Genomic DNA, 12117 nt, shown 5'->3' with positions numbered 1-12117 from the left:
TTATTGAAAAGTCTTTCCTGCCCCTCCAAACTGCTGTGGCTCCTTTGTCAAAAATCAGTGGATGCTGTAAGTATGGGTCTATTTCTTCATGTTGTTCCATTAATTTGTTTTTCTATCCATGTACAAGTATCACTGTCCTGATGACTGTTAGTCTTGAAATCAGATATGTTAGTCACCCAACTTAGTTCTTTTTCAAGATTCTTTTTACTTTTCCAGGTCCTTTGTATTTCCATACACACTTTTAAAAAAGAGACTTTATTTTTTAGAAATTTTTAGATTTTCATAAAAATTGAGAAGATAGTACAGAGCATTCCCATATACCCCATTCACTTAGTTTCCTCTATTATTAACATCTTTAAGTTAGTAAGTACATTTGTTACTATTGGGAGATGTTTATTTTAAGCCCTCTTTAGCTGACAGAGCAAGGAAATATATTTGTGTATACCAACCCATGTTTGTAGGGGTGTGTGTGGGTGTGTGTAACCATCTGTATCTATTAAGTAAAATGTGAGTTCATTCTGATGTCTCAAACTCTAGTCCATTACCACATGGCTCATTCAAGCCTCCTCCGCAAGTTTATCTGTAAATTCCCACTCCGGCAATGAAAAACCTGTCTCCCACCATCTACCATCTATTTACTTGTTTCATTCCAGCCTACATTTATACCAGTATCAGAATTGTTAACCCATACCCTGGTGGGAAACAACTTTAGCAATTAGGCTACAATGCTTGTGTATGGTTTCTTTTGCCTTTAGTCTTATAGACACCACTCATTTCTAAAGTTACTTAGGTCAGCACTTCCCCCCCCACCCCCTTCAGTGAGGTTGTTTCATACATTTGTAATAGAATTAGATTCTCTTGTTCCACTTACATGTTTAAATCACTTTGTCCATTTCTATTAAAAGCCTGCTGAGCCTACAATCATGGGGAAAATTGACATCTTACCAATGTCGTCTTCCAAATCATAAACATGTTATATCTTTCCATTTATTTAGGATTTTAATTTATCTTAATTTCTCTTAACGATGTTTTGTAATACTCATGCATTTTGTTATATTTATCCCTAATGATGTTTATATTTGTCCCTAAGTATTTTGTTTCTGATCCCGTTCATTGAAAATTTTATTTTCCAATTCTTTGCTGTATATAGAAATTCAACTTACTTTCATTGTCCTTGCTAAATTAACATAGTTTTTGGTTTAGTTCTAATACTTGCTTTGTAGATTACTCACGATATTGTACGCAATTAATGTCATCTGAAAGTAGAAACAGTTTTATATCTCACTTCCCAATTGGCATGCCATTTATTTCTTGCCTTATTGCACTGGCTAGGACTTCCAGTACAATTAAATGGAGGTAGTGAAAGAAAACATTTTGCCTTGTTCCTGATTTTAAGATCATCATGTTAAGATATCTAAAGATATGATGTTAGCTGTAGGTTTTCCGTAGATAGCAGATGTTCTCTTACAGCCCTAGTTTGCTGAGTTTTTGTCATGAATGGATATTGTATTTTGTATATTGCCTTTTTTCCTGCATCTACTGAAGTGATCATATGATTTTGCTATTTTATTCTAATATGGTGAATTACAGGGATTTTCAAATGTTAAACCAGCTTTTCATATCCAGATAAACACCGCTTGGACACGATGTATTATTTTTAATGGATTGCTAGATTTGGTTTGCTAATACTTTGTTAAGGATTTTTGTATCTATGTTCATGAGGACTGATAATTTGTAGTTACTGTTATAGGTAATTTATCAGGTTTTGGCATCGAGGTTATTTTGTCATCGTAAAATGAGTTAGGAAGTGATATTTCTCGGGAAGAGTTTGGGGAGCATTGATATTTCTCTCATCAGTGTTTGGTAGAATTTACCAGTGAAACTATCTGAGTCTGGAGTTTTCTTTGTGGGAATTTTTTTTTTTTTTGGATAATTAATTTTTTAACAGATACAGGGCTATTAAAATATTCTGCATCTTTTGTCACTTTTGGTAAGTTGTGACTTTTCCGGTGATTTCTCTGATTCGTTGAAGTTGTCAGATGTATTGGCATAAAGTTATCTGTACTGTTCCTGTGTTACCTTTAATTTCTGACGAATCTGTAGTGGTTTCCTCTTTTGTTCCTCCTATTGGTATTTTGTATTTTCTCTTTTTTGTAATAAACTTGGCTAGCAATTTTTCAGTGGTTTAATTTTGTTTTCTTGAAACCCACTTTTCTGTTGTTTGTGTTTTTTAATTCCTTGATTTCTACTCTTACCTTAGTTATTTCCATCTTTCAATTTATTTTTGGACCTAATTTGCCCTTTTTTATAGACTTTCAAGGTCCTAACGTTTAAGAAACTTAGATAATTGACCTTTCTTTTCAAGTATAAGCTTTTAAAATGTAGAGTTCCTTCTAAGCACCGCTTTAGCTGCATACCACAAATTTTGGTAGATTGTTTTTATTAGTTAGTTAGAAATATTTCTCAATTTTCCTTTTGATTCTTTGAGCTAGGTATTATTTAGAAATGTGCTGTTTAATTCAAAATACTTGGGATTTTTCAAATATCTTTTTGTTATTGATTTTTAATTAAATGGCCAGAGTGCATACTCCGTAAGTATGATTGGAACTTTTGAGTTAATTGAGACTTTTTTGTTGGCCCAATATATTATCTGTCTTGATAGACATTCCATTTCTACTTGGAAAGAGAGTGTATTCTGTAATTGTTGGATGTCATGCTCTAAAAAGTCAATTAGATCAAGTTGGTTGTTAGTGTTCAGATATCTATATCCTTATTGATTGATTTTGCACACTCACTTTATCATTTACTGAGAGAGGGGTGTTCGCGTTTCTACCTAAGATTTGGATTTGTCTGTTTCTCCCTTTGCCAGTTTTGCTTCATGTATTTATTGCTCTGTTTTTATGGACATAAACATTTATGATTTTTATATTTTCCTGATAAATTGGCCTTTTATCATTATGAAATGGGCTTTTTATCTATGGAAATATTCCTTGACTTGAAGCCCATTTTGTCTGACAGTAATATAGTAAGTCCATATTTCCTAGACTTCTTTCACTGTATGTATCTTTCCATTCTTTTCTTTCAAGTGCATCTTTCATAGAGAACATATTGTTGGGCTTTTAAAAAAATCCATTCTGACCATTTCTGCCTTTAATTGCAGTGTCTGGTTCACTTCATCTTTAATGTAGTTATTGATATGAGTGGATTTAGTCTATCATTTTTCTATTCCATCTGATTTTTGTTCTACTCTTCCTCCTTTCCTGCCTTTTTTTGGTAAATAATTTTTAGTATTCTATTTTAATACCTCTATTGGCTTTTCACCCACATCTCTGTGTTATGATGATGATTTTAATCATTGCTTTAGGGATTACAGTTTGCATCCATACCTTATTAGAATCTCCTCAGCGTTAATATTGCACGACTTTCACATACAGTGTTATAATCTTGTGATTATATAGTTTTATTTACCTGCTGATCCTGTGTGCTAATATTGCCATATATATTACATCTACATATGTAATAAACCCCATAATACAATGTGATAATTTTTTGCTTTAAGTAGTCTTTTAAAGAAATCAAGGAAAGAAAGTATAAGATAGAAATATATTTATTTAAATTTACCCCTATATTTACTATTTCTGATGCTATTCTTTCCTTCCTGTAGTTCCAAATTTGTTCTGGTAACTTTTTTTTTCAGCCTGGCAACAAGTTATCAGTGTTTATTTCACCTTCATTTTAAAAGGATATCTTTGCTACATATATAGTTCTGGATAGGTAGCTTTTATTTTCTTTTGATGATTTCAACATGTCCTTCCATTGTCTTCTGTCTTCCATTGTTCATGATGAGAAATTAGCCATCTTTCTTACAGCCATTCCCCTACATATAATCTGTCATTTTTCTGCAGCAGCTTTGAAGATTTTCTTTTTATGTTTGGCTTTCAGCAGTTTGACCATGATATACCTAAGTGTGGTTTTCTTCATGTTTTTCTTATAGTTGGTTTCTAATGACTGACTGTGGGCCATTTTTTCCTATTTTTTTCTCATGTCTAAGTTATTTTCTGTTGTTGCTGGCTTGTGAATGATGCCAGGTATTAAGTCTGGATTATGTTACCTTCCTTTAGAAGGTGTTGAGTTTTGTTCTGACAGTTAAATTATTGGCACATCCTTGTGGTCTTGTCAGGTTTGGCATAATTCTCTGTTAGAGCAGGTCTGTTTCCATTTTAAATTTAGTTTTAGGTGTACCCCTTTCTATGGAGCTTAGCTCTCACTTATGAGACATGGACTTTCTATGATCCTGGTTGAATGCCTGTGTCCTTAGGAGGTCTCTATCCTGGCATAGTTGGACTTCTAATGTTTCTTCACATCGTATGGCCCCTGGTCTCGCTCACTGTTCATTTCCCACAACTGTAGCAGGTGATCTCTGATAGGCCTTGCTGACTCTTTCCCTGTGCATGTGCAGCCCAGTCCCTTGGCCAAAGACCTGCAGTGAATGCTCATGCAGACTTCAAGATCTTTCCTTTGGATAGCTCCCTCAGCTACCCTGCCCATTTCAAAGTCCTGCTGCTTCCTCAGCCCAGCGAGATGGCCTCTCTGCCTGAGTGTAACTACTTCCCTGCTCTGTGGCTGTCAAGTGTTCCTAAGGCAGAAACCAGGATGATCGTGGGGCTTAATTTGTGAGTTTCTCTTCTCCCAAGGGTCATAATCTTACATTACTATATGTCTGAAAACAATGGTCTCATATATTTAGTCCTGTTTTATAGCTGTTTTTGGCAAGAGGGCAAGTCTAGTACCAGTAACTGTCATAGCTGGAGATAGGAGATATGTGGTTTCAGTGATTTGTGAGCGTCATGATGACGCATTTTTCCAGTGAGGATTTGTAATCATGCAGACAAGACAGAGGTTGGACTTTAACTCTTGGAAAGCCTGCCTATGGTTAGGTTTCTGAAGCTTCTAACAGCCAAGTGTATAAAATGTGTTATACAACTCTCTACAAATACATATGATATATATTCACATTTTTTTTCTTCCCTTACTCTCTCCATCCTCACCTTACTAATTGTATTTTGTTAAAAAGCTTTAAGTTTTCCTTTCCTTAGTCAGGGAGGATTTTTATGGAAAGAGAAAGGAATTATTCCATGCCTATGGAAGGGAAGCATCTGTAGGCCATCTTTTTTCCTCTTCTATGTTTAATTCTCCTTCTATAATGGAATGAATTAAATGTTTACTCCCAAATTATTGGTACTGCTCCATTCTTGTAGGTTACCAGATTTTAAAGTCCTTTGGGCCAGAAAGAAAATTAAGAATCACTTGCCCCTTTGGTCTTTTTATTTTGAAATATTATGGAGAGATGATCCCTATAAGCAACCAGAATTCAAGTTATTTGTTTCCAAATGAAGACTGGAGAGAACTTTTAAAACAATAATAACTTGCCTTTAATAAGTCTGTTTTATGTAATGAAAGAAATAATGTGTTTTGACTGTGTTCCCCCTGTATCTTTTGGTCAGCCATCACCCTTCTCTATAGTACGGAGGATTTTAGTGTTCAGACTCTTAAAAGGGACATAATCAAACAGAGGTCCCCTTTGCAGACTGTCAGGAGGTCATGTGAACAATAGTCAAAACAGTGGAAACCTATCCCAAGTTCTTTACATTAATTGTTAAAGGGAAAAGTTGATGGCTCAAGTCACATGATGAAAAAACTGACTATAGGCTTGAGCTGATGCGAATTTAAATACAGGCATCTTTCCTGTGTTTTGGTGACATAGTCAGATGGAGATAAAAGAAGGAATTTTTGTGACATAAACCTCAAGGAGAAGGCATCTAGATCCATTATCTTGGTGCCCTGCTATCAAAAATCCCACAGGGTGGTAACACAGAATGTGCCAAGTACATAGCATCTAGTTTACTGAGATATTGATGTGGTTGTGTTTTTGTGTATTTTTCAAATTAAAACTCTTTAAAAGAAACATTTAGGGCTAGAGTAATCAGATATTCAATATCGGCAAAATTTCCTTATTTTCAATAATTCTGTTGGGTAATCAAATTTGTTGAATTATGAATGGAAAAAATCTTTAAATAGTTTAAGGTTCTGATAACCTTTTCCTTGTCTTATTTCTCTGGATTTTCCCAATGCTTCCCTCCCATAATCCCTTTTACTTTCATATTCTGACATACTTTTATATAGTCATACAGAGAAGAAGCTAACAGAAGCTGAGAGAAATTTTATTTTTCCTTTAAACAATCAGAAGAAAGAATAAAGGTGAGGTTACATCTTTATAAATATCTATAAACATAGAGTGATAGGCAAAATCTTCCAAATAAATAAATAAATATTGCCACATGCTAAGGGACATAGGAAATTGTGGGGGCCGCCTTGGCTCTGCCAAAGCAAATACTCCTGTTGGTGGTGCACAGTTGGTGAGGTTACATCTGGTTTTCTCCCCAAGTCCTTTTGGGATTTTCCGTCTAGTTATCAGTACTTGGGAGCCTCCAATAGCTACAATGCAGGATAATATTTCCAATGAGAAATGAAAACTATAAAGACATTTTTTTTTTGCCATGCACTGCTATATAGGATGATACAGAGTTTTAGTGTTTCAGAATAGGAACTGGTCCCTCAAGTTCAGCTTAAAATCATCAGATAAAAACAGTTGTCCAATGTTTCCATAGTAAGTAAAAAGAAATGAATCCATTTTTAAGGCTGGTTACATGATGGCAGTGAGGAAAAGTGGGAATAAAGCATTGTTTAAATCTACTTTGCTTGTTAATATTCTGCTCTTTAGGTGGTCATTTAAATAGAGGTAGGAAAGTGGGATCCCCTTGTAAGTCATGGGGTAAGGCCAGGATGAGAGCTGAGCATCGGACCTGCCCTTCTGGTATTCTGCTATTCGGTAACAGTGGTGTTACTTTCCTCAGGATTGTGTTGGGGTTGCAGGGACTGAAAGCTGTCTTTATTCCAAGAATTTCCAGGATTGAGACACAAAAGAGTTTCAACCTAGAAGTGTTTGAACCAATCCTACAGCCAGAGCTGCAGAGCGGTGGAGAGATCATGGCCAACAGCACTGAGGATTGTCTTCTCATAACTCCTACACTTGGTCCCCTGGTGATTGGACTTCTTTCCCCCTGAGCCCTTGAGGCCACTTCATTGAGAAAATTAAAAAGGGGGAACAGGATGTGCCAGTCCACAGAAACCCAACGCAGGCAGTCCCATTGCCTCAAGGTCCCCCCTTCCCTGGAACAGTAACTTTTGTGACTCATCCAGAATGGATTGCCACTCAACCTGGAAGCACAGACTTAATTAAATGCTTCTTAGAAGAGTCTCAATGTATTTCCATATTGTACCACCTATCTTTCTGACAGCTCTTCCCCAAAGATGCTCAAGGAAGGACAGAGTCTGAAAAGGGATTTTCATCAGCTTGCCGGGTTCCCCTGTGAATGCCCTGGATCAAGTCTTGCAGGCTCAAATGCCAGTGGGGCCTGGGCAGAAAACAGTGTGGGGAGCCCTGGGGGAGGTAAGGCTGCTTGTACTGCCCTCTCCCCGCACTTCAGAAGTAGTAAACCCGCTAGCCCTTGCTTTTTTACGCTAAATCGGTTAAGAAGGGAGGCTCAGGGAATAGAAATACAGAGAAAACAATCCCTCCTCCCCCGTTAGTGAAGAGGAAGTTTCTGCTTATCCAGAAAGGCGTGTATGTGCGTGAGGAAGGCGGAGCCTCCATAGCTCAGGCCTCCAAGGCGGATTCGCAGGGGTCTTTCTGCGGAAGGGAATGCAGAAAAGCAGCTGATCCCACATATCACCTCCACCTTCCCCTTCCTTGGAGTGGAAAGGTCGCTGCTCCCTTTAGAGGTGGTTCAGTTCGGGAAGGACCGGTTAAAAGCATTCCTCTTCCCGTTTCCCTAGGTGGACTAGGGGTCGCGGGGGCACCTTTTCCCGCCCACTCCCACTGCCCGCATGTCCACCCTGCTGCGCAGGATCACGCCCAGGGGGTCGTCGGCCTCCACGCTGTCGTCGTCTTCGGCGCTCGGGAGCTCCTCGGAGCAGGGGGCCGCTGCCAGGTTTAGCCGGGGCCGGGGCCTCAGCACCTTCAGGGGGTCGCTGTCCCAGTCGTCCTCGGCGCTCCGCGTGTGCCGCCGCGGCTTCGGGGTGTTGAAGTGAATGAGAGGGACCTCGTTCCTCCGGGACAGGAACTGGGAGTAAGGCGGCGGGTTCATGCCCGGCAGGAAGGCCCTCTTCGCCCGCCCCAGGCTGACGAGGAAATGGTGCTGAGGAGACTGGTAGACGTCATAGCCGTTTTCCAGCGTCCGGTGTCGGAACCTGCAGTTCTCCGGGTTGAAGTAATGCTGAAAGGACAAGAGCGAACCAGGTGAAGGCCCCAGTGGGCGGAGCTCCGATGCCCAGACTCCTCCCGGGGCCACAGGCTCCGTCCTAAGCAGCCTGCAGCCCTCCAGTGCTTAGTGTGCCTGGAGCTGTGCATATGTCAACTTGCTCCACTAGGGAGGTACTATGTAACTTCATTTCCCAGCAGAGGACATTGGAGCATCAGTGCTTCCCAACTGCCCCAGGGCTGGACGCAGCTGCTCCAACTTTCAGGGTGCAGCAAACACTGGGGTCTTCCAGCTCATTGCCTGAAGAATTGGCCTGGCCTGGCACCTGGAGAGCCAGCATGCTGCTTGTGTTCAGTTTCTGAGGAAGAGCTAACTGAAATGCAACATTGTCCTTCCCACTCTCTACCTTTTTGAAACCCTCTTCTGGCTGAAATGGGCTTAGGGTCCTTTCCTTACCTGGAGAAATGAAATGGGATAGAACTTGTAGGGTCAAGCAGAAGTGAGGGTACTCCCAGCAGAGAGAGTATAATGTGGGGATTAGGAACATGAACTGGGACAATAGATGACCTAGAGTTGAGTTCTCCCTCTGCTTTTACTAACTAGTACTGGTTTTATTGTGTGTCTACTAGGGCCTTTACATATTATCTCATTTAATTCTCAAACTCCAGAATGCAGGTGTTTTAGAGATGAGGACCACCTATCTACAGGCATGTATCTGTTCAACAGATATTGATTGAAGACCTGCTCTGGGCCAGATATGGCTCAGGTGCTGGCACACAGCAGTGACGGAATTTCTAGCAATTATGTCTGGTGTTATGAGCCTCTGAGAGAGGCAGTCCTACTATTTACAATTTCAAAATCCTTTGGAATATGCCTGCAATCTTTTGTTTCAGAAATCCTTTTGCTTACAGATCTGAATGAACAGCTATCACAATGGGGGCTGAGATGATTAGAGATCTTTAAACTGGAGGGAGCACTACAGGCCACATGGTACATCCCACTTCACTTCTTCCAGGTGGGGACACTGAAGTCCAGAGAATTGAGGTGACTTGTCCCAAGTCACAGGAACAGAATAAAAACGACCCCCTTCTCATCCATGTTAATGTACTTTACTCAACAACTTGAAGTCCCTAACATGATCTGAGGACCTAGCACTACATACAAGATGCCATGCTAGGTGCAAAAAAATGGGTACCAGCAGGCAGTGCAGAACAGAAGTTCTAGAACCAGACTGCCTAGGTTCAAACCCCGGCTGTATAAACCTGAGTTTTAACACTTATCCTGAATAACATACTCGGTGAAAACAGATCACAAAGGTATGGGCAAATGGAATCTTTAAGCTGTGAAAGTCTATGTTCTGTCAAGGAAATCAGGTAATCATTTGCAAATGGTGACCAGCACAAAGAGACTCACCGAGCCAAAAATGTTGCCTCTGAAATCCATACAGAGGTACCTCCTGCTCATCACGCCTCTTATCACCACGAAGCCAGCATCCTCGGAATTGATCATCAGAGCACCTAGGCAGAAAATCAATCAGATAAAAAACTTGCTGCACATCCAATTCCCACCTTCAAGCACTTACTGATAACCCACCTTCGTGAAACCTCCCTGGATTGATTTGAAGGGTGGTGATGACTTTGTGTACCTCTCCCCTTGAACTTGTTCAGCTTCGTTTTCTGTGACTCCCCTGCCCTACCCCACCCCGCCCTCATTTGCCTCTTGCCTGTATGGGGGCCTGACCTTCCTTCACCTGTGCTGTACATGGACATTCTCTGCCTGGAATGCTTTTATTTTCCCCTTCTTTGCCTGACTCGTGCCTTTTGATGTTTTTGGAGGTAGTCATGTCTTACAAGCCTCCTGCTTTTATGATTTTGAATTTATACCAAGATGTCTTTCAAGGATCCTGTTTGCATATAGAGTTTGCTTCTCCACCCAGATAGCTAAACCACAGTCTATAATGCATCAGTCAGTGCCCATTGTATGGCAAGTCCTGTATGGGGGTTGATCTTCCTCTCCCTTCTCTGCTTATTGAAATCACTCACCCTTCAAGGTCAGGCTCCCATGCCACTCTCTCCTGTTAAGAGTCTCCTAAATGGAACCAGGATGAGTTGTCATTTGTTCTCAGCTCCCTCAGTGCAGTGCCTGCGCCTGTGTTGTGGCATGGCTTTCACTCACCTGGCTTTAAGTGGGTTTACCTTTCTAGGACCTTAGCTACTTAGGAGCAGAGAGCATATCTCTCCATGTTGAATTGACACCTGCAATGCATGGAATTTTCTTCTTGGGTCTTCTTCACTGTTCTTGGTCCTTTTCTCACTTGGTAGTGACCCCTTATGTTCTTTCACTGTCTTCTTTCAAAAACTAATCACTACGAAGTCCCTGAATCCCGTTCAACCACTTACACCTTAATAATTGATAATAGCTTGTGTGACACCCTGAATTCCATGGGGACTTGCATTTCACCAAGTATCAAAACCTAGTTAAAGTCTAAAGCTTTCTATTTTGTGGTGAAGGTATATTTAGGTGTGATTTTCTTTAACCATCCTTTTCACCTTAACTCAAAAGTACCATGACATGCTGGTTCGTTTTCAGTGAATTTGAAGGAGGGAAACAACTTTCTTTTGCCTACACCGAATTTCCAAATGCATCTTATTTGACCTCACAGCCCCCAAGGAGTGAGGCCAAGTTGGGATTCTAGTTCCTCTTCTGCAGATGGAGAGGTTGTAAATGCCTAAGGTGTGTGCCCAGCATCTCTCTCCCTTCCTCCCGTGCTGATTTAAAGCCTAGGCTCCTCCCCTACCCCATCTTTTTCCTGAGAATTTGTATAATGCCAGAACATGAGCAGCTCAGCATTGGAAAGAGTCCCTGCACTCAACTATCCCAATCTTTGGTCTGATACAAGGATCTTCTTTACTGTCTCCCTAGCTAATTCAGTGCCAAGTTCATGTGCTGAAACTCAGCATCTGTTGATCTACCTGGCTTCTTTTCCTCTCAGCCTCCTTGCCTTTCTTTCTGTACACTCTTTGGCTTTTTGGACAGGACACAGGAAAAGGGGATCCTGTGGTGGGAAGAGGGATTTGGTTAAGACAGAAACTGTTCCCATTTGGAGAAAGCAGTAAACACTAGTTGGAGAAGTGGCAGAAACTTTCCCCAAGGTTTAATAAACACACAAGATAAGTGGATTCTGGGCAAGAAGCTAGGAGGCTGGGTTAGCCTCTGGTCCAGCCCACGGCATCCCCTTGTAGGAGCACGGACAGTAGAGTACCCCTTCCCTCCGACTGAAGCCCCTACTCACTGTAGATGGTCTGATGGGGCGCGCCATCCACGTGGCCGTCCCTGTGGATCTGCAGGTGATAGTTGTTCCTGCCCGAGGCTGTGTACAGGTGACTCAGGTCGCCCCAGCTGGAGCCGAGCATTGGGGAGGCATCCGGATAGGCTCTGGTGAAGCACACGCTGCCCAGGACACAGACCAGGAGCCCAAGGTGGGTCCCCCACATCGCGCCTCTCTGAATGGCTGGGCTGGAGTTTGAAATCTGACACTCCCTCCCGGACTCCGCCAGTTCCTCTCTGGCCTTTTTCTCTTCTTGTGGATATCTGGAGTGAGGATCCTAAGCTGGATTCCCTCCTTTCCCCCCTTGGACTTTTAAAGGGTAGCAGTGTGACATCAAACAGGAAAAACTCCACCATTCACATCCTCTGTGTTGTAATCAGCCCATTTGAAGCCAGTACAGAGAGCTCTTGAGGCTCACAGAAAGCACGTCAGTTCCAGACACACACGAACACACACACGCACACACAC

At 41.2% G+C, this 12117-nt stretch overlaps 1 protein-coding gene across 1 annotated transcript; it reads right to left on the bottom strand.

Moving 5' to 3' along the window:
* Positions 1 to 6212: 6212 nt before the first annotated feature.
* Positions 6213 to 11891, bottom strand: FGF23 (fibroblast growth factor 23). Its single transcript, XM_037846256.1, has 3 exons — positions 11614 to 11891; positions 9735 to 9838; positions 6213 to 8336 (listed from the first exon to the last, which is right to left on the bottom strand). Exons 1-3 carry the CDS (start codon positions 11813 to 11815, stop codon positions 7902 to 7904), a joined length of 741 nt encoding a protein of 246 aa, XP_037702184.1. The 5' UTR covers positions 11816 to 11891; the 3' UTR covers positions 6213 to 7901.
* Positions 11892 to 12117: the final 226 nt, after the last annotated feature.

The sequence above is a fragment of the Choloepus didactylus genome, chromosome 8 (genome assembly GCF_015220235.1).
Source record: "Choloepus didactylus isolate mChoDid1 chromosome 8, mChoDid1.pri, whole genome shotgun sequence".
Lineage (NCBI taxonomy): Eukaryota > Metazoa > Chordata > Mammalia > Pilosa > Megalonychidae > Choloepus > Choloepus didactylus.
This window is presented reverse-complemented; position numbering and strand designations above follow the sequence as displayed.